The following is an 18,868-nucleotide window of genomic DNA, read 5'->3' as shown; positions in this document are numbered from 1 at the left end:
CAATGGGATGCCTAGTGTAGTGTAGGGCACCTGAGCAACTGATACTCAGTGGGAATTGAATATTTTTATGCATTGATCCTAACTCATTAAGTCATTAATAGTCTTATTGTACTCACCTTCCAAAGTGTCATTAATCTTATTAATCATTAATAGTCTTACTGTACTCACCTTCCAAGGTGCCCATGTGCACTACATCTTTTAGGACTTTTTTTTAATGTTTTTCTGTATAGAAGAAATTAATTTCATTTTAATGCAAGCACTAAAATGTGTAATTTATTGAGCAACATTTGCTAGGTCAGATAATGTATTTTTCATTTATCAATTCATTTAAAAAAATCCATAAGACAATCCATAAGATTTAAGAGTTCTTAGAGAAGGAGTTGAACACCTTCTGATTAGATCTCTCTACTGAACTGGGACCTAATGTTCTTTATTGTGGAAGTCAGCTATCTGAGTTGAGTGAATAATTGTTTCCAGAGAAATGCTGAATTACCATAGGCATTAAGCTAAAACTCCCATTGAATTCAACTTGCTTATTTTGGATGGACATACAACCAATACAGGAGATACAAGTTATATGAGGGACTGTCTCACCACACTGGGATTGGATCAGTGGGTCCCGTCAGTCCAGGAAGAGGCCCTTCTTTGCTGTTGCTCCTGCCCTCTGAAGCACCTTGGCCCTCCCACGTGAGGTTGGCCTCAATCCTCCTATCCTTTCCTAAGCCGAAAGACCTGACTCTACCAGTTGGCCTGTGGCCCCAATGGGGGAAACAGTTCAATGGAGGTGGTTCAATGGAGATAACAACAGATCCCACCACCCCCATTCTGCCCCTGGTCATGTGACCTTGATTTTTAATTCTTGCTTTTTATTTATTTATGTTATATAGTTACCTTATGGTAGGATGAACACCCAATATTTTTTTAAAATGAATACATACATATCTGTATATATAAGGATGTTAAAGGGCTTCATTCTATATAGTCCTAAAGTTTCCAAACAGTTTTATTTTTCAAAGGGCTATACATCAAGTTTCCCATAGGCAGAACGTTAGTTTATCTCAATTCACTGCAGAAAGGGCACTCCCACGTCCCAATTGCTTCAGCTCACAATTCTCAAGTGATGCTCTGGATAATTTATCAGGGTTCTCCTGTAACTGACCTATGGGTCTGCTTCAGATTTAAGAGACAAACAAAAAAATATTCTTGGATGGATTACGGTTTATAACACGATATAATACACAACTCTTCTGAATTCAGTTTTGAATTGGAATTCTGACTCACTAAATTCCAAATAAGTAGTCTAGAATTGCAAACTTAAGCATACTTCCTGCCCTAGATTTATCATATACTAACTGGATCCCCGTGCTTTGCTACAAAACTATGTGATCAGGCTTGATAAATCGATACTTACAGCTTGAATCGTCCCCTATCCTGTCCCCTTCTCTCCCTCAGGCCGGCCCCATAGATCCTCTCCTCTCCCCTTCTCTCCCTCAGGCTTGCCCCATAGATCCTTTCCTCTCTCCTTCTCTCCCTCAGGCTTGCCCCATAAAAGCCTCTCCCCTTCTCTCCCTCAGCCTTGCCCCACAGAAGCCTGTCCTATTCTATCCCATTCTCTCCAGAGTTACTTTCAAGTTGGGAGGGGGGAGTAGCATCAGAGCATGTTAATAATAATATAGGAAATACTAATGCTCTGATGGTCATTTCGAAAAACCCTTTCTTAGTGAGCACCTAGAAGCCAAGTGGCAAATTTCAAGTTTGTAGACTTTATGATTCTGGAGATTTTGTGATTAATGTGTGAGTGGTTTTCGCTTTTATATGTATAGATTTTTGTTAGTGCATGCAGCCTTTTAATAGGGGAGCAACTCTGTGGGAACTTTCTTCTGAGTTAAAGGTATTTAGAATAATTTCAGCAACCAGGACGTCATTTAGGCCATCCTAGCTACATTTGAACCACAAACCTACTTCTAGACCATGTTTCAAATCTGAAACCACATCAAGTAATATGGAAAACAATGAGAGTTTTCTTACATGTGTGGAATCTCTTTTCCAGAATAACTTTTATGATGAGGAGCCTTAGGCCTCAATTCTAAACCATCTTCAGTTTTGTTGGTGCCCTGACGGTTTTTATAGTTTGCAGGGGAGTCAAGGTTCGTGAAGATTTTTCTTGGGAAACAGGAATATTTCTTAAGTACGTCTACCATGCTGAAAAACTAATGAAATGATGTGGTTTACTTCTGAGTAAACTACTTAGGCACAGGAATTAATCCCTTTAGAATTAATTTAATTAATAGGATCCCTTAGGATCTTTAAAAGAAGAGACTACTTTTGAGTAAGCTGCAGAGGATCTGATTACTCAACTGATTTTGCAGGGAAGAGTGTATTATTGTGATATTTACAGTATATATTCCATTTTTCAAGGTACGTTTCAAGATTCCAAAGCAAGTTACAATTTAGGATGCTAAATAAATTGCCCCAGAAAAGTAGCATATGAATAAAAGAATCAGAAGAACATTTGCAACCCAACATTCTTTGGACCTATATTCTTTTATTTTTCCACAAATTAATTGTAGTTCTAAATAAACTGACTTAGAAATTTATCTCTCTGAATTCTTTATCCAAGAATTAGTAGACCGCTTTTTACGAATTAACACTATTTATAGGATGTTTTCAGGAGACTGGGAGATGGGAGGAATGGAAACTGCCAAGCACTGCGCACATAAATTAAAGTTAATACACGTATACATTTGTAGACTGCCTGGTTTAAGGTTTTTCTAATAGCATAGCAGTTTCCTGGGCCATCTGTAGGGTTCAAGTCTTTAACTTAGTATGGTCATGTCACTGTGGTGTGTTGTTTTTTTTAAATAAAATGGTAGAATAACTTTTTAACTTCTCCTGCCATAGTTGGCTCCCTTTTTAAAGCATTTTCAGCTGTCTTAGTTTGTCTGGTTCTGGTTCAGAGGCATTTTTAGCTTCAGTGTTTTGTTTTAAGAATGCATTGCTACTGTAGCACTTTGGGGGGGTTTGCTAGTGGGGGCCTCTGCCAATCCAAGTAAACATTCCATCTACAGTATTCCTCAAAAAGCCAGAAACCCTGTTCTTAATGGAGAAGGAATGCGATCTTGTTTGATTTTTAAGGAATGGCTAGCTGCCCTCCTCTGCTTGCATGAAGAGAACTCCAACCAAAGCATGAAGCGGGATTTGAAATGATCAAATGAATTGATACTTTTCCTTTAGGGCATTAGATCAGATAAGTTAAACATAGTTTTCTTTCAGTATTTGGAATTTTCTACACTCCCACTGCTCTCTTGGCTCCAAAGGTTCATAAACATGGAGGAAACAAAATGTCCTAATGATGACAATGACAATAACACCGATGATAAGAAAGGGAGGGAAGCTGTGGTGTATATGCAATCCTGAAAGCTTTAATAACCCCTGTCTCCAAGATGTCTGAACTCTCTCTGTTCTTCCATCTCTCTCTCCTAGATGTGGAGAATGGGCCAAAACGCCCTCCACTGCTTTGATCAGCTTCTGCAAACTTCTCTTAACAGGCTGTCCTTAAATCTTTAATTGCATCTCCCATCGTTTCTTCTGGCTTAGCCAACCAGCATCCTGGGACCAAACTTTTGGTCCATGGAACCTTTGGGAGGCTGGAAATCCATTGCACCGTCAGTTCCTAAAGTGCTGTAATTTGGACAAATCAGAATGTGGAAAGGTGCAGCATACAGAAAGATAAAAGTGTATTGGGCAATTGTAATTAGCTTCCCTCAATCCTGGTGTCTGGATTACAATTCCTATAATTATCAAACAATGCACCTCTTATATTGAAGAACAATTGAAAAGACACCAGGGTAGCTTACTCATTGAAATATGAAATAGTGAAACCAGAGTGCTATGTTTGACACCCCCACCACACAAAATTTAAATCCCACTTCCATTATTTAGCTGATAAGTTGGTCTGGGGACATGACATTAATACCTTTTTATATACTTTTCTCCAACGCATTCTTGGTCAACCAGTTAAAACTCAAAACGACCACAGGCAGTCCATTTATTGTGCACTATATTGCTGTTGGAGTTTTCAACTACAATAACAAAAAATATTGTGGTGGGGTTTTCATTCCCCTTTTTAGGACCACTCTTTCTTGGCTTTCTCAGTACCATCTTTCTTTACAAAGAGCTCTCAGAGCAGAGCTGCGGAAGGATTGGGAGGAATGCAGTAAATGAAGGGCAGGAAGAACTTGCAAAAAGGCCAAGTCCTATTATCCAAAGCGAGGCACTTCCTTTAAAGCAGGGTTCTCTTGTGGACTCTGGGAGTTGAAGTCCACGAGACTTTAAAGTTGCCAAGTTTGGAGCCCCCTACTTTAAAGAACAAGTAGATTTGCCTGACTTGTCTGTCCCAACCCATGGAGCCAAACCAACCATTCCGCATTGAATCCAGTCGCAGTCTTTTTGCAAAACTGCGGCTACAAGCATGCAACTATACGGAGGGCCAGTGGCGCAATGGATAACGCGTCTGACTACGGATCAGAAGATTGTAGGTTCGACTCCTGCCTGGCTCGGAAACTTTATTTTTGTGCCTGACTAAGACGGCTCAGTGTCTAAGACCAGAAAGGTCGGCAGGCAGTTCGGAGGTTCGAATCCCTAGTACAGGTCTCCTGCGTGAGCAGGGGGTTGGACTAGATGACTTCCAAGGTCCCAACTCTTTAAGTAAGAGTAAGTAAGTAATTAAGTAAGTTAAATATAGACCATGCATAAGGTAAAGGTAAAGGTTCCCCTCGCACATATGTGCTAGTTGTTCCCGACTCTAGGGGGCGGTGTTCATCTCCGTTTCAAAGCCAAAGAGCCAGTGCTGTCCAAAGACGTCTCCGTGGTCATGTGGCTGGCATGACTTACACCAAAGGAGCACGGAACGCTTTTACCTTCCCACCAAAAGTGGTCCCTATTTTTCTACTTGCATTTTTTTACGTGCTTTCGAACTGCTAGGTTGGCAGAAGCTGGGACAAGTAACGGGAGCTCACCCCGTTACGCGGCACTAGGGATTCGAACCGCTGAACTGCCGACCTTGACATGCTCAGCGTGTTAGCCAATGGCCGCTACGCAACGGGAATGGGGCGATCTGAGGTCTTCCTTCCTTAACCCTACCTTTAAAAATTAAAATAATAATAATAATAAAAAAACATCACCGTCGCCTTCCTAATATTGACTGAATGGGTGTAATTAATGGTTCTTCATCAAGGTGAATCGCCTGGTAATCCGAGAAAGGCGAAAGACAAGGAGCCCCCGTTTTCTTTTTCCGCGCTGTTTTTCTGTTTTTGTTTTTAAAGGCCACGGGTTCTTCTTGCTGGAAAAAAAAGCATTGAGAACCACCTAAATCAGTGTTTCTCAACCTTGGAAGCTTGAAGATGGGTGGACTTCAACTCCCAGAATCCCCCAGCCAGCAGCGCTGGCTGGGGGATTCTGGGAGTTGAAGTCCACCCATCTTCAAGCTTCCAAGGTTGAGAAACACTGACCTAAATCGAACGAAGAGCGAGCGTCGCCCAAAGGCTTGCGCGTCGAAGGCAGCGCTTCTCATCCCTCGACCACTTGAAGATGGGGGGGCTTCCGCTTCCAAGGATTTCCCAGCCAGCTGAAAGTCCACACATTTTAAAAGTTGCTAAGGTTGGGAACAAGGGATCTAGGGCAGGGGTCTCCGACAGCTTTGCTGGCTGAGGAATTCTGGGAGTTGGAAGTCCACAAGTCTTAAAAGTGGCCAAGGTTCGAGACCCCCCCCCCCGATCTAGGGATCAGGGAGGGAATGAATAGGAAAAGCGTGAGATCTCACCACCGAATTTTTAAAAAAAAATCGAGGGGGGGAAGACATCCAGTCTTTTTTTTTTTTTTTTTTTTGCTTGCTAGCTATTATTTCTCTATCGACCTTTCTCCTTTCTTCTCTTCCTTCCCTTCCTCCCTATTTTCTGTTTGTTTGTTCTTTCTGTTCTGGATATTATTATTATTATTATTATTATTATTATTATTATTATTATTATTATTATTATTATTATTTCTCTTTCCCACCAGCTAACTTGGTTTGGCTCAGGGTGGATTTGATTTAAATTTAGTTGATTTAAATTGTGATTTAAATCACTAGTAAAAAGGCTTGATTTAAATCAACTCGATTTAAATCATAATTTTTAAAGAGCAACTGTCATCTCTGCTACTCCTTTGACCCACTGTTGACTCACCGATAGTCCCAGTGTTGCAGAATATACAGCCTCATGCTACATAACTAAGCTCCATTTTATGCTGAATAAACTAAATTATTTATGTATCTTAAATAGAAAACTATCTTACAATAGATTTTTACCCCAAAAGTTTTTTATTAAAATAAATTCGATACAAATAAAAAAAATCAGATTTAAATTAAAAAAATCAGATTTAAATCAAAAAAATCTGATTTTTTTGATTTTTTTAAAAAAATCATTGATTTTTATCCACCCTGGTTTGGCCCCTTCCTTCCTTCCTTCCTTCCTTCCTTCCTCTTTCTTTCTTTCTTTCTTTCTTTCTTTCTTTCTTTCTTTCTTTCTTTCTTTCTTCCCTACCTTTTCGTTGGCATTTTATTTGAAATCTTTCTTTAGCTTCTTCCTTGCCCGCCCACCCAAGGTAGATGGGTAGGTGTTGTTTGTTTGCTTTGCAGTTTGTCCGTAGAGCTTTTAGGAGAAAATTGGTTCTTCTGGTGCTGAAGTGGTGACTGTGAAAGCAGGAAAAAAAGACCCCTGTTTATTTCACATTGATTAGTTGCCCCGGGAAATGATTTAAGGAACACCCACGAGGGTGCTTTAAAAACCTTTTGCACCATAAGCTAAAACAACAGAGTTCTGTGCTAATTGAGGAGTAATCATTTTATTGTAGCACAAGCTGGAAATAGACTATATTTCCTAAATCTAGGATGGAAAAATTTTTGATAAAAATAATAAATGGTTTCTCTTGAATAATAATAACATGGTTAGTCCTGAAGGACTCATCATGTTCTTTATTGTTTTGACCAACATACTAAACAAAGATTATCTGTCTGGCTTCCATCATGTGATCCTAATTAATCAGAGATCCAGTTCCTGGAAAAATAAGCTTTATTCAGGAATTGCAGCTCTGGAAAACAGGACGAAATGAAATTCAACTGAAGTTCCAGTTGTAGAAATGAACAAAGAAGAATAGCATGGTGTTCATAACTTCTGATTCTGCTACGCTACGTGCCTTATTTTATTTATTTGTTTTATTTAACAAGGAGAATATCGTGATCACAATTTCTTGTATGAGAGCAAATCTGAACTAGGTTGTACTTTGTCCTAATGCAACATTTTGGTCATTGTAACATGCTGGCCCTTGATTTTGCTTAGCATTTGCTTTGGATGAAAAAAGCCCATTAGCAAATCTCATGTGGTTTGGACCAATTTTCATTTCCCTGATCTGTAACTAGGATGGGCCCTGAAGTATCCTCAAGTCCACAGTGCATCTCCTGCCCTCATACCCACCTACCATGGAAGTCACTCCTGTCTACTTTTGGCTCTGAACATCATGGGGGATGGACCTATGAAAAACTTTTATGAATTAGAAAATTGAGAAACCTGTAATGGTAGTAAGGAACATGCTTGTGGGTCTGTTATCATATGAGCAAGCAATACAGTTCTTTATTTCACTTCATTTTTGATGTGTGTGTGTCATTCTTCAAAACATAGTCTTCAGAATATTTTACAGTTATTTTCTATAAGTCTGAAACCTAACACTACGTACCTGTTAGAGGCACATCGAAGAGTTGCATATATGACTTTGGGCTAATCAAAACTAAATTAAAAGGTTCTTCAGAAGATACCGTAATTTAGGGCATTATGAATACAAATCCAATCTATTTGAAGGAAGGATGTGATAGAAACAAAAAGAATGGGAAGAGTGTATTGTATTTTAAATAGCACAATTCTGAGATTTACTGGCGAGAATTAACCGCCACTGAATTACCCTTTAAAATTATCAGTAAAATCAGTGATTATGGATTTCCAAACTCTGAAGATTCAACATTTTATTCCTAATTAAAAGGCAGTTGTTTGAAGAATTTATAAGGACTTTTTGAACTGTTCTGTGTCACATAATTCTGTCCACTTAAGATACTAGAATGTAATTTGAATCCATGGAACTCATCATTTCAAACTCCTTATAGCTTATATTTAACTAGTTTGAAAATACTAGATGTCCCTTTGCATACCCGTTACTACTGTGCCTGAGTAGTAGCAAGAGCTCATTACAAAATTATCACTTCATTCTAAGAGCCACGAGAAGATATTAATTTTTTTTTGTTATCTCTCTGTAGGTTTGTGTTCTCCCAACTTTAGAATATTAATTATTTCTTATCCATTACCATTGTCAGGGAATTATACGGTTGATGATCCAACTTTCTGAAACTATCTAAACAACTTAGAAATGGCACTAAAGTAAATAATACTCGTTTCCCTGGAATGATATGAGCGCTAAAGTGTAGCACAAAAGAGGGTGTCTATTAATTATCAGTCAATTGTCTGTTTGTTTAATTTTAATATGACAGACTTGCATCTCTAATGTAAGGTTTGGAACCGCCGTGGGGAAAGGTGGCTTCCCTGCCAGCTTTCCAGCTGCTGTTAGCATAACTGGATTGCCTTGTTCTCTCAGTGAAGGGGTTGGGGCAGGCACCTTGGAACCATGGGACCAATTAGGGTGGTGTTAGGGAAGACAAGAAATCATACCATGTCTTAATTATTGCCTAGATTTGGTAGATCCCTAATGAGATGCTTTAAGGCAGAGGTCTTCAAACTTGGCAGCTTTAAGACTTGTGGACTTCAACTCCCAGAATTCTCCAGCCAATTCTGGGAGTTGAAGTCCACAAGTCTTAAAGCTGCCAAGTTTGAAGACCTCTGCTTTAAGGGGACAGTATTTGGATGGCATGAGAGGAAACCTGGGTGAGATACCATCACCACCAACAGAGATGGTTCTTGCTTTGTAACATTTATGTAAAAATGTATCCCACACAGATCAATGCAAGGAACAGCACAGGATTACAGCTTCGGATAAAATACATATGCAGATAAAAAAAAAACAATATTATGCAAACCTCTTTGAGAAAAACAAAGTCTTGCCCAAGATCAAGAGTGCTTGAGAAGAACTGCGTGCTTCCATGCAGTTCATACCTCTGGCATTTGAGCAAGAGACCTTCCCATTGGCTCCAGCCGGTGACTGTAAGAAGTGAGTTGAAACTGGCATTGCCCCTATTTCTTATTTTGCAGCCCCAATGTCAGAGATACAAAGCAAGACTTATTTCTTTAAAAAAAATGTAGATGAGTGGGAATGAAAAGCTACTGAGATGAGGGACAAGAAAGTTATGCCACGTGCCACACCTTGGACAGGAGCTACCAGGTTAAGGGATTTGGCCCTTTCACTTTTCAAAGATGAGATTGGTGGCTTTTGTCAGTCTAGTTATAAAAGCCCACTAAACCACATCTGGCTGTGGATCTGGATAAAATACAATGATGGCGGGAACAGCAAATCTTATGAAACCCATCTTGCCCATGTACAACATTTCTTTCTCAAGGACAGAGCAGATTCTTAACATACCAAAAGTTCTAACCCACCCCTGACCTGGAGTTGAAAACCCACTGCCTTTAATGTAGAAAATACTCTGCTATTGGCTTGGTTTGGCATAAGGCTACTTCCTACGAAGTTTGAAGGTTGCACCAGGCACTCGACAAACTGAATTCAGGCAACAAGCTAAAGCATAATGGTTGTACAGTGCAAATGGTCTCCCCATGACACCATTTTAAGAAAGAATATAAAACATTAACGCATTAGCCTTTCCTGCAGTGTCTGTTTTAGTCTGCGGTGTGTTTCTGAACACTGATGGCATGTTTTTTACACTGTTATTGGTTGTTGTTGTTTTTTAACGTGGGTATTTCTTGTTTTATGATGCTGGTGTGTTTTATTTGGATTTGATGTTTATTTGATGGAAGCCGCCTTGGAGCATTACTGCGAATATATGAAGATGATAAAGGCCAGTTTGGTTTAGTGGTTAAGACACCAGATTAGAAACTGGGAAACTATGAATTTGAGTCCCTCCGTAGCCATGAAAGTCAGCTGGGTGTCTTTGGGCCAGTCGTTCTCTCTCAGACCAATCCACCTCACAAGGTTGTTGTTGTGGGAAAATAGGAGGAGGAAGGGATATAAGACATGATCACTGCATTGAGTTATTTGTAAAGATAATAAAGGTGGGATAGAAATAAATAAATAACCCAAAAGAAACTATTTAATGGCTGATTCAAAAACATGCTTACAGCAATGAACAAATTCCCATGACACATGATTAAACCATCAATTTGATTTGATTGCTCATTTGTTCCCTATGACTATCATTAAGTGTTGTACCTTATGATCCTTGACAAATGTGTCTTTTCTTTTATGTACACTGAGAGCGTATGCACCAAGACAAATTCCTTGTGTGTCCAATCACACTTGGCCAATAAAGAATTCTATTCTATTCTATTCAAACACTTATACTAGTGTAGCCTTCTGAAAACTCAGAATGTTGGATTAGTTAACTTTTTTTGGGCAAATATGATATGGGAAGCCAACCATGTCTTCCAGAATCAATCTCTTTTTGTGTGTTTGTTTTTCACATTTTCAAGCGGCCCATTTCCTTTCCTGATTTTTGTCCAGAAGCAGATCCTGTTTATCATTAATATTATCAATACTTTCATTATCATCGTTGATTTAAATTTGTTAGGATGGTTCTGCCATCTGCTGGTCTTTGACTCAAAATTTGGGTGTGTGTCTAAGCTTTCGAAGTCTGGATGGGGTAGCCATTCAGAAAATACGATTGCCCATTTTCCCATGGCTGGTGCTTTGGAATACGATAGCTCAAGTTAATGGTAAAGTGTGGGTCCTTTTCTACAGAAACGATCCAGGTTCAACCCTAGTAATCCACCTCAAAATAGGAGAGAGTTTGTGAATGGCTTCTTCTATTTGAGAGTTGCTACCAGTTAAGAGTAATTCGATTTCATGATCTGAAAGATTAGATTAGATGATTAAATCCAGATTCTCAAGGAGGGTTTCAATCAAGTAGGAAACCATAGGATTTCAGGCTGCCATGCCCTCACTTCAACTAGATAGAGAAATGCCTGCAGGAGCCTTTCCTAACCTGGTGCCCTCCAAAACGTGTTGAAATGTCAATGAGATTATAAGGGTTGGAATCCAACCCACCCATGGGCACCAGGATGGGGTCTGCTTGTTCTGCTGCACAATTTCTATGCATGGTAACAATTCTCTTCCGAATTCAAACCACCATGTACAGTTTCCTGGGCCATATTCTGTAATATATGTAAAGCCGTTAATTCAACTTTAACCGGGTTTAAACACCTCTCTTGTCCTTGATTTGCTATGGCTAGTCTTCTTAAAATCCACGGGATCTGCATTTTTCTCAGGAGTAGCAACAGCGTTACGCTTGTGCTTCGTTTCAAAACCGGCGTTTCCACGTCTCCACTTCAGCTTCTGAACTCAAAATTGGCAAAGCAGCCTCCTTATATTCCCTTAACTGGAAGTCTCACTGACAGCAGCGGCGCCGGCTTCTGTGTAGATATATTTATAGGATTGCGGAGGGCGAGCGCCGGTTTCTTAACCAGCGAAGGTGCTAAGCGCGCTGTACCTTCTTCTGGGTAGCTTTACTGTAATCGCCCCTTGTGAATACAAAGTCCTTTGGAATGGTTTCCCCCTCCCTCTTAACTTAATAAAAGACGGGGGTGTATCTTTAGGGTGGCTTTAAATAAGAGCGTTAGGATGCTCTTGGGTTGAGAAGGCATCCCTTCGAGCGGAAAGAGGCATTTTCAATCTGATGAGAGAAAGGGTGGCGATATTCCTTCACCCAACCTCAAAGGGCTGGATCTGCGCTAGCCTTTCTCCAGCTCATTCGTGTCTTCTTACTTACTTCCCTTTTCCCAACTTTGGAGGAGAAATTCCCTGTTTCTCTGCGGGGGAGAGGCGGGGGGAAGCGGGTTGCGGCATTTTTCTGCCTCCTGTTCTCAACTGCGCCACGACTGAGTAATTTCTGCCGCGGCCGCACCGTCCGTTGCTTCTAATAAGGCTTGGAGGGATTTACGCGGCGTGTGTAGCCCCCTCGTAGCCCTGGGAGGTTAAGGAGAACCGGGCTATGGTTAGTAAACAAATTGTGGAGAAAAGCTTCGGATTCTTATTGATTTACTTATAGGTCATCTGCCGGCGGTGCTTAGGGAGAAACTATTTACTTTATACATATACTTTATGATCTTGGGGGAATTAGAGGCAATCCAATAAGAAAAGAGCTAGAATCATTGAAAGCCCCTATTTAAAAGACTTAAGCAAATTAGAGTCTTATCAGCTTAAAAACCCACTACAAATGTAAGAGAATTGTCTGCATCCAAACGCTGAGGGGTCCCGAGGAGAGGCAGGTCGCTGCCAAATCGCAGGGATAAAGCTCCGCCGTTTAATGAGCGGATAATGAGCAGCATGTAAATTAACGAGACTTGCTTTTTTTTCCCCTTAGCTATACTGCTAAAATTATACGTGGGGTATAGCGGGGAAGGCGACAAAAGGGGCGAGCACCCACCTTCCATAAAGAGGGTGGGGGGGAAATGGGGCTGGGGGTGAAAGCGACCGGCTCAGGCATTCTCCCTATGGAAACATCCAAGGGATCAGCGACGGCTTGCTGGAAGTGAGCGCATCCCGAAAACCGGACTCCAATCCTGCGAATCTGAGCTCTTTGGCTGAGTCAATCCTCCTGCTACCGCTGCTGCGAACTCCACGGGTTTAATAACTGGGAATCCAGAGTGAAAAGGATTTCTTTCCCCCCCCCTCCCCTCCCGGGATTATTAAGGAACGAATGCAAAGCACCTTTTAAAGTAACCGACGGTACCATAATGGACGGGGGGGGGGATTGCGAGATAGAGAAATACAGCCTTGCTTTGGGGTATTGACACTGCCCCGCACTCTCAAAGGAGAGACTGAAGGACAGATCAGGCTTTGCAGCCCAGCTAGAAGCAAAGTCTACCCGAGATTCTCTTTGCCTTTCCCTAAAGTTTGTAATATAACACCACCCTTAAAAAAAAAAAACCCGAAAAACAAAGAATAGCCCATTTCACCTGCAGAGAGCGGTGGCAGGAGAAGAGCGCTTTTCTGTTTTACTTAGTTTTTGTTCACTTTCTAAGGTAGGTAAAATGAGAACCCAGTTTGTGGGGGCAATAAGCTGACTTTGTATAAATATACAAAAGAATGAAGGCTATTGCTTAGCGCATTGTAAGCCGCCCTGAGTCTCCGGAGAAGGGCGGCATATAAATCAAATTTAAAAAAAAAATGCGGGGCTGCTCCTGCGTAGGCAGGCTGGCTCAAATGCGTATGTTTTTGTCAAGAGATTTAAACCCCGATTTTGTTGCCACAAGTTGCAAGGCTGTATTTGCGGGTGGGAAACGTCATTCCAGCAAAGTAAAAACACGCAGCGTTAAATCCCAATGACGCCTCAATAAAAGATATATTTTAAGTCCTGTCTCTGCGGGCGAATCTCGATGACCAGGACACTCACCTGGCTTGTTTTAAGTGCCAAGCGAAAACCAAATTAAAGTTTTCGGCACATCCGATTTATTTCTAGGTTGTTTTTTTTTTTTCATTCTTCTTATTCTAATTTGGTTTTCATTATTGTAAAATAAAATATAGCAAAAGGATGTTAGGGAGTTTTTTTAAAAAAATTTGCAAAAAGTGCAGCGGCATATTAAAACAGGTAGACAATACCTCAGTTTTGGTTTTAGGTGGGGGGAAGGGGCTCAAAGCGCCAATTACGTCTGTTTGTTCCGGTATGGGATGGATCCTAGCTTCAAATCTTTGCAGTCTTATCAACAAAATAATGAAATGTGTTTAGGATTAGCACAAGGATCTTTTAGAATCCGATCGGTAGATGATTATAAAAAGTACATTAAGATCAGTGCAAATCATCTGCAGTAGTTTAAAGTCACGGAGAGGGGGAGGGGAGGATTTTAAACAATATTATTGCCACAGTTAATCGGGGACATTTATTACCGTATGTATTCCGTGTAATAATAATTGACAGCCGTGAATTACAGAGGGTCCTAAGGGGATAGAAGTTTCCCCTACGCTTTCCCACGACCATCTCTTTCTCGGTCACTTTGGCTTGTCCTTTTTTTTAAAAAAATGTAGTTTATCTTCTGCGTCACTGAAACAAAGGTCCGAGGTCACCGCAAAAAAAAACAAAAAACCCCACCAAGTCTCGAGGCTGCGTTTCACCTCCGGGATACCTGCTTTCTTTTAATCTAAGGGGGGGGAAATCTTTTGTGTGGTGCTAGGGGAGCGATTGCGAAGCTCGTAGCCTTCTAGGTCGGGGTTATTGAGTGGCTCCAAGAGCTCTTGCAGGCACCTCCGAAATAAATGCAGGAGAAAGCTTTAACCCCCCCCCCCCCCGTTATTCCCCACCCAACCTCCCCCCCCCAGGATGAAAGCTTAGGTAATAAGAAGATTGCCTCGTCGACGGATCCCCTCCCCCGTCCCTAGATTTTTCCAATTTTCCCTTTGCTGACTTGCAACGCAGAGCTTGAAAACTTGACTGGAGGAGGGAAGGGGGTTTGGGGAGCGGAGGGGGGGGGAGAGAGAGAAGAACAGCGAAGCTTTCCATTGAGCCTTGCCCCGAGTGTCTGATAGGCTGTTCTTATTATAGCCTGCGCCGGGGCGTTGCGCTTTTCCGATTGGCTGCCCTCCGCGTCAGTCTTGGTCTCCGCAGCGAGTCTGGACCGCTGGGGGGAAGGCTGGAAGGAGGGGAGAGAGAAAGGGGCCGCCTGATATCACTGGCCCGGGAAGGCGGCCTCGGGGTTTAAGATGTTGGGCAAACAGGGAAGCCAGTGAGGAGCCCGGCTCTCCGAGCGCCCAAGGAAAGGGAAGGACGCCAGCGGCTCGCTCCGGGATTGCTTGCTTTGCTTGCTTGCTTTTGCGACCGACCGACCGACCGATTGATTGCTCTTTGGATCTACTCCGATCTACCTGCGCCCGCCCGCCCGCCCTCCTTCCTTTCTCTCGGTGATTATTCATGGTCTCCTGCGCCCCGTCCGCCTTGGGAGTCTTGGGCTCAGGTTGGCCAGGCTCTCCCAGCGGGGGCGCTTGGCTTCGCAGTGGCGGATGCGGCGGGGGATTCGGCGCAGCGGGGGCGGCCCGGGAGCTCCCTTGCCTTGAGATCCGGACGGGATTGATTGATTGATTGACTTGCCTACCTGCTGCTTGAGAGGCCGGGGAAGGAGCGAAATCTGGCCAGGGGGTTTAAGCAGCCGCTGCTCCTGGGCCACCGACTGCGGCAGCCTCTGTCCCTGGCAGCGGCTCGGGCTCCCTCGCCGGGGTTCTTCTCCGCCAGCGCTCAGCCCCCGGCCGCCCGGGTTGGCTGGCTGGCTTGCTGGAGACTCTCGATGAACTGCCTGAAAGAACCTCTCAGCCTGGAGCGTTTGGGAGCCGGGAATAAGCTTTGCTCCACCTCCCCTTCCTCTTCCTCTTCCTCCTCCGCCTCTTCGTCTTGCCACCACCATCATCACCATCATCACCATCATCACCAGCAGCAGCAACAGCCGGCTCTGGTTATGGCTTCAGCCCTGACCCCCGGCCAGCCGCGATCGGCCCTGGATTCTGCCAAGCATCGGCTGGAGGTTCACACCATCTCCGACACCTCCAGCCCCGAGGCCGCAGGTAAGGCGCTTCTTGCCCCAATCCAGTCACTAACCTTCCCCGGCTTCTCGCTTTAAAGACACTCTTCTTCCCCCCATTATTGTACAGCGGCAACGGGCGCATGCGTGGTTTTTTTTGGGGGGGGGATAATGGCCAATGGACCTGATCCGTTATTTCCATAGCTACAAATTAGAAAGGTAGAGAGAATCGCAAAGGAACACCAGAAAGAAAAAAAAAAGCAATTCTCCACTCTTTTTTAAGGTGGGGAAAAGGCGATTCAGATGGTGTCAGGTATTTGCCACGTTTTGGTCTAGAGGGGGGGACAATTTTTATATTCCACCTCCCATGCCAACCTTGGTATTCGCAAGGGGGAGAAGTTGGCCCCGGCAGCAAACCCAACAGGAGCTCGGCCCGCTAAAGTGAAAACAGTCAGAGCAACAATTCCCAGGAGTATCACCTGATTTAAGCAGAGTTCATCTCTCTCTGAAAGGCTTCCTATTGGAACTCTTTCCTTACTGGAAACTAAGTGCGGGGTGGGGGGTGGGGGTGGGGACTCTTGAAATAACGAGATGCCCCAAATCTGAGATTAGTGAAATGAATGTGATTGCAAGCAAATTGGCTGTAAGCCTCCATGCAAGTTTCTGAGACTTTCCAATAAAAAGCTGCATTGGGAAATTCTGCTAAACCAGGCAGAAAATGCTGCTGAAAGACCACTCTCGTCTGTGCTTACTCCAGAGTAAGTCCTGTTGAGAGCAACTGGATGAATTTTAGAATCAATGTGCATAGAGTTCAACTGCAATTGCAGCTCATGTGTGTAAGAGCTCAGAATTATCTGTCAGAATATGCAGTGTACAGTATTTTAGCCCAGGGAGAAGGAAAGAACTGAAGTGGACTTATTTGCAAGTAAACACCGTCAACTTTATAGTTCGGGGTTCAACCACCAAGTCTTGGGTTAAGGCTACATACTTTTTATTTATCTATTTATTTGGGGCTAAATCCACGGATACAGTTGACCTTCTGCTGAGTCGAATACTGCAGGTTTTCACTGGATATTATGGACCCTGGATTAGCATGACTACCTCAAATTATACTAAGGTCAAGCCGTTGTAACTCAGAAACGCTTTTAATTTAACACATCAAGGACAATCTTGAGACCTAAAGAGAACAGGGTGTCTATATGATTCATAGATATTTGCTGCAGTTCCCATTGTACATAAAACTTGCTGCTGTGCGTAAAAGAACTGCTTTTTGAAAGGATTCTCAGTCTGATTGCAGTTTTATATATATATATATATTCGGCATTTATTCTTTTCGGTCATTTGTATTAATCGAGATCAACTCTCCCATTTGCGACCTACTATTTGATATAATTTCTGGATGTCCCCAAAGTGGGCACGTCTTTAAAAAAACGTAAGAATATGCAAGATAATACTTGGTCTTCTCAAAATCTGTCCGTCCTTTTAAAAACTTTTTGTGCGTGCGTCTTTGGGTGCCTTAAACCCAGGGCAATGGAGCTGATTGCTCTGCTGGCTGGGGAATTCTGGGAACTGAAGTCCACAAGTCTTAAAGTTGCCAAGGTTGTGGAGACCCTTGTTCTATATTATAGGAGATTTGTCAGTTCAGACTTGTACTGTCCCACTACAACCACCGGCAGTTATATATTTAATTGCAATAAAACCGTATGCTTAAGGGAGAAAGAATGAGGTGAGCAATCCCTTGTGAATAATCACAGCAAACCTGCTTGGACCTGGCAGTTTAAACGTTCAGGTCGGGAGTGATTAATTTACACAATCCGCGTTCCAAGTCTAAGCAGGTAGTTTAGTGGTGGGGGAAAATCCCCTTTTCTTTTCCTTCCTTTCCCATTTGCAGCCGATGCTTTTGGTAAAATCTTTTCCAAAAGCCTGGGAGAATCCACAGCACAAGGAAGCCACTCTTCACCCGTGGGGCAGCCATCCTGCAGACGCAGGCCAGCCAAAAACGACGGGGCGCTTTTCCCTTCTCAGATGGGTTGGTTGTTTTCCCTGGGAAAGGAAGCGCCTTCGTTTTATAAGCAGCCCTTCGGATTTCTGCTGCTTCTCCCCCAAAAGCTCCCGTACCTGATTGCGGATAGATACACGCCTGCTTTCTTTTTTAAAAAAAGTGGTTCTTAGTCATTTTAAGTCATACCGCCCCGACTGTGGCTCCTTCACGCCGACTCCCCTTGATTTTCAGCGGCGGGGGGCTGCAATGAAGCGGGCTCGGGTCGCAGGCAGCCCTTTCCCAGAGGTTGGCCCCGCGTGGACTTCCAGTGGCTGGCCTGTGAAGCCGACCGAGGCGACTCTTTTTTCCTTCTGCTTTGCCCCCGCCTTGCCTTGCCTTTTCCTCCTCCCCGACTGGGGGCCCCTGACCCGACGCTGCTTTGCCTTCCGCAGAGAAAGAGAAAAGCCAGCCGAGCAAGAATGAGGACGCGGGCGCCGAAGATCCGTCCAAGAAGAAGCGGCAGCGGCGGCAGCGCACTCACTTCACCAGCCAGCAGCTGCAAGAACTGGAGGCCACTTTCCAGCGCAACCGCTACCCGGACATGTCGACGCGGGAGGAGATCGCGGTCTGGACCAACCTCACCGAGGCCAGAGTCAGGGTAAGAGAGCGGCGGTGGGGAACGCTGGGCGGGACTTCGCGGGGAAGGGCGGCGGTGGCGGCCGCCGCTGCTGCTGCTCCTTTCGATTTCGCCTCCAGCGAGGCGGGCTTTGGCCCGGCGCAGCTCCTCGGTTCTATCTGTCAGGCAACTGACGGATTGCCTTCCCCTCCGAAGATGATGGATGGGCGGCCCCGACTGTGCGGCGTGTTCCGAACGGGATGCGAAGGAGCAAAGGGAACCTGCGCCAAGAAAGCGGCTCAGGGCAGGCTCCGACGTGCGCCCAGCCCAAAATGCGCCAAACGCCAGGCCTCGGCCGTCTTCCCAGGCCCCGCGACGCTCCCTTCTCCGCATTCTTTGCCCCCCCCCTCCCTCCCTCCTTTCCCTCCGCTTTCACAACTCTGGTGGCTTATTCCCCGTCCCTCTTCTCGCCTTAGATTTATGGCTCCGTCTAAAAAGCCCCTAAAATCCGACAGGATCAGGCAGCTCAGTCGGAGGGGGAAGAGGAGGGGGGGAGAGAGAAAA

At 43.7% G+C, this 18,868-nt stretch overlaps 1 protein-coding gene and 1 non-coding gene across 5 annotated transcripts in view; both read left to right on the top strand.

Annotated features, from left to right (window-relative positions):
- The window catches only part of PITX2 (paired like homeodomain 2), a 43,414-nt gene that overhangs the window by 19,249 nt on the left and 5,297 nt on the right, over positions 1–18,868 (top strand). For 3 of the 4 annotated variants that reach the window (XM_034442285.3, XM_034442284.3, XM_087875564.1), the window contains exon 4: positions 18,141–18,346. In XM_034442285.3, coding sequence (XP_034298176.1) covers positions 18,141–18,346 — 206 coding nt within the window. Of the gene's footprint in view, positions 1–13,812; positions 15,751–18,140; positions 18,347–18,868 lie in introns of those variants that run through there. The other variant, XM_034442283.3, reaches the window with a different exon arrangement.
- TRNAR-ACG (transfer RNA arginine (anticodon ACG)) lies at positions 4,487–4,559 on the top strand. Its single transcript has one exon. It is a non-coding gene; the product is annotated as a tRNA-Arg (tRNA).

Source organism: Pantherophis guttatus, chromosome 8 (genome assembly GCF_059756535.1).
Source record: "Pantherophis guttatus breed Tessera chromosome 8, ASM5975653v1, whole genome shotgun sequence".
Classification (NCBI taxonomy): Eukaryota; Metazoa; Chordata; class Lepidosauria; order Squamata; family Colubridae; genus Pantherophis; species Pantherophis guttatus.
The sequence above is the reverse complement of the archived record's forward strand: the minus strand, read 5'-3'. Positions and strand labels throughout refer to the sequence as shown.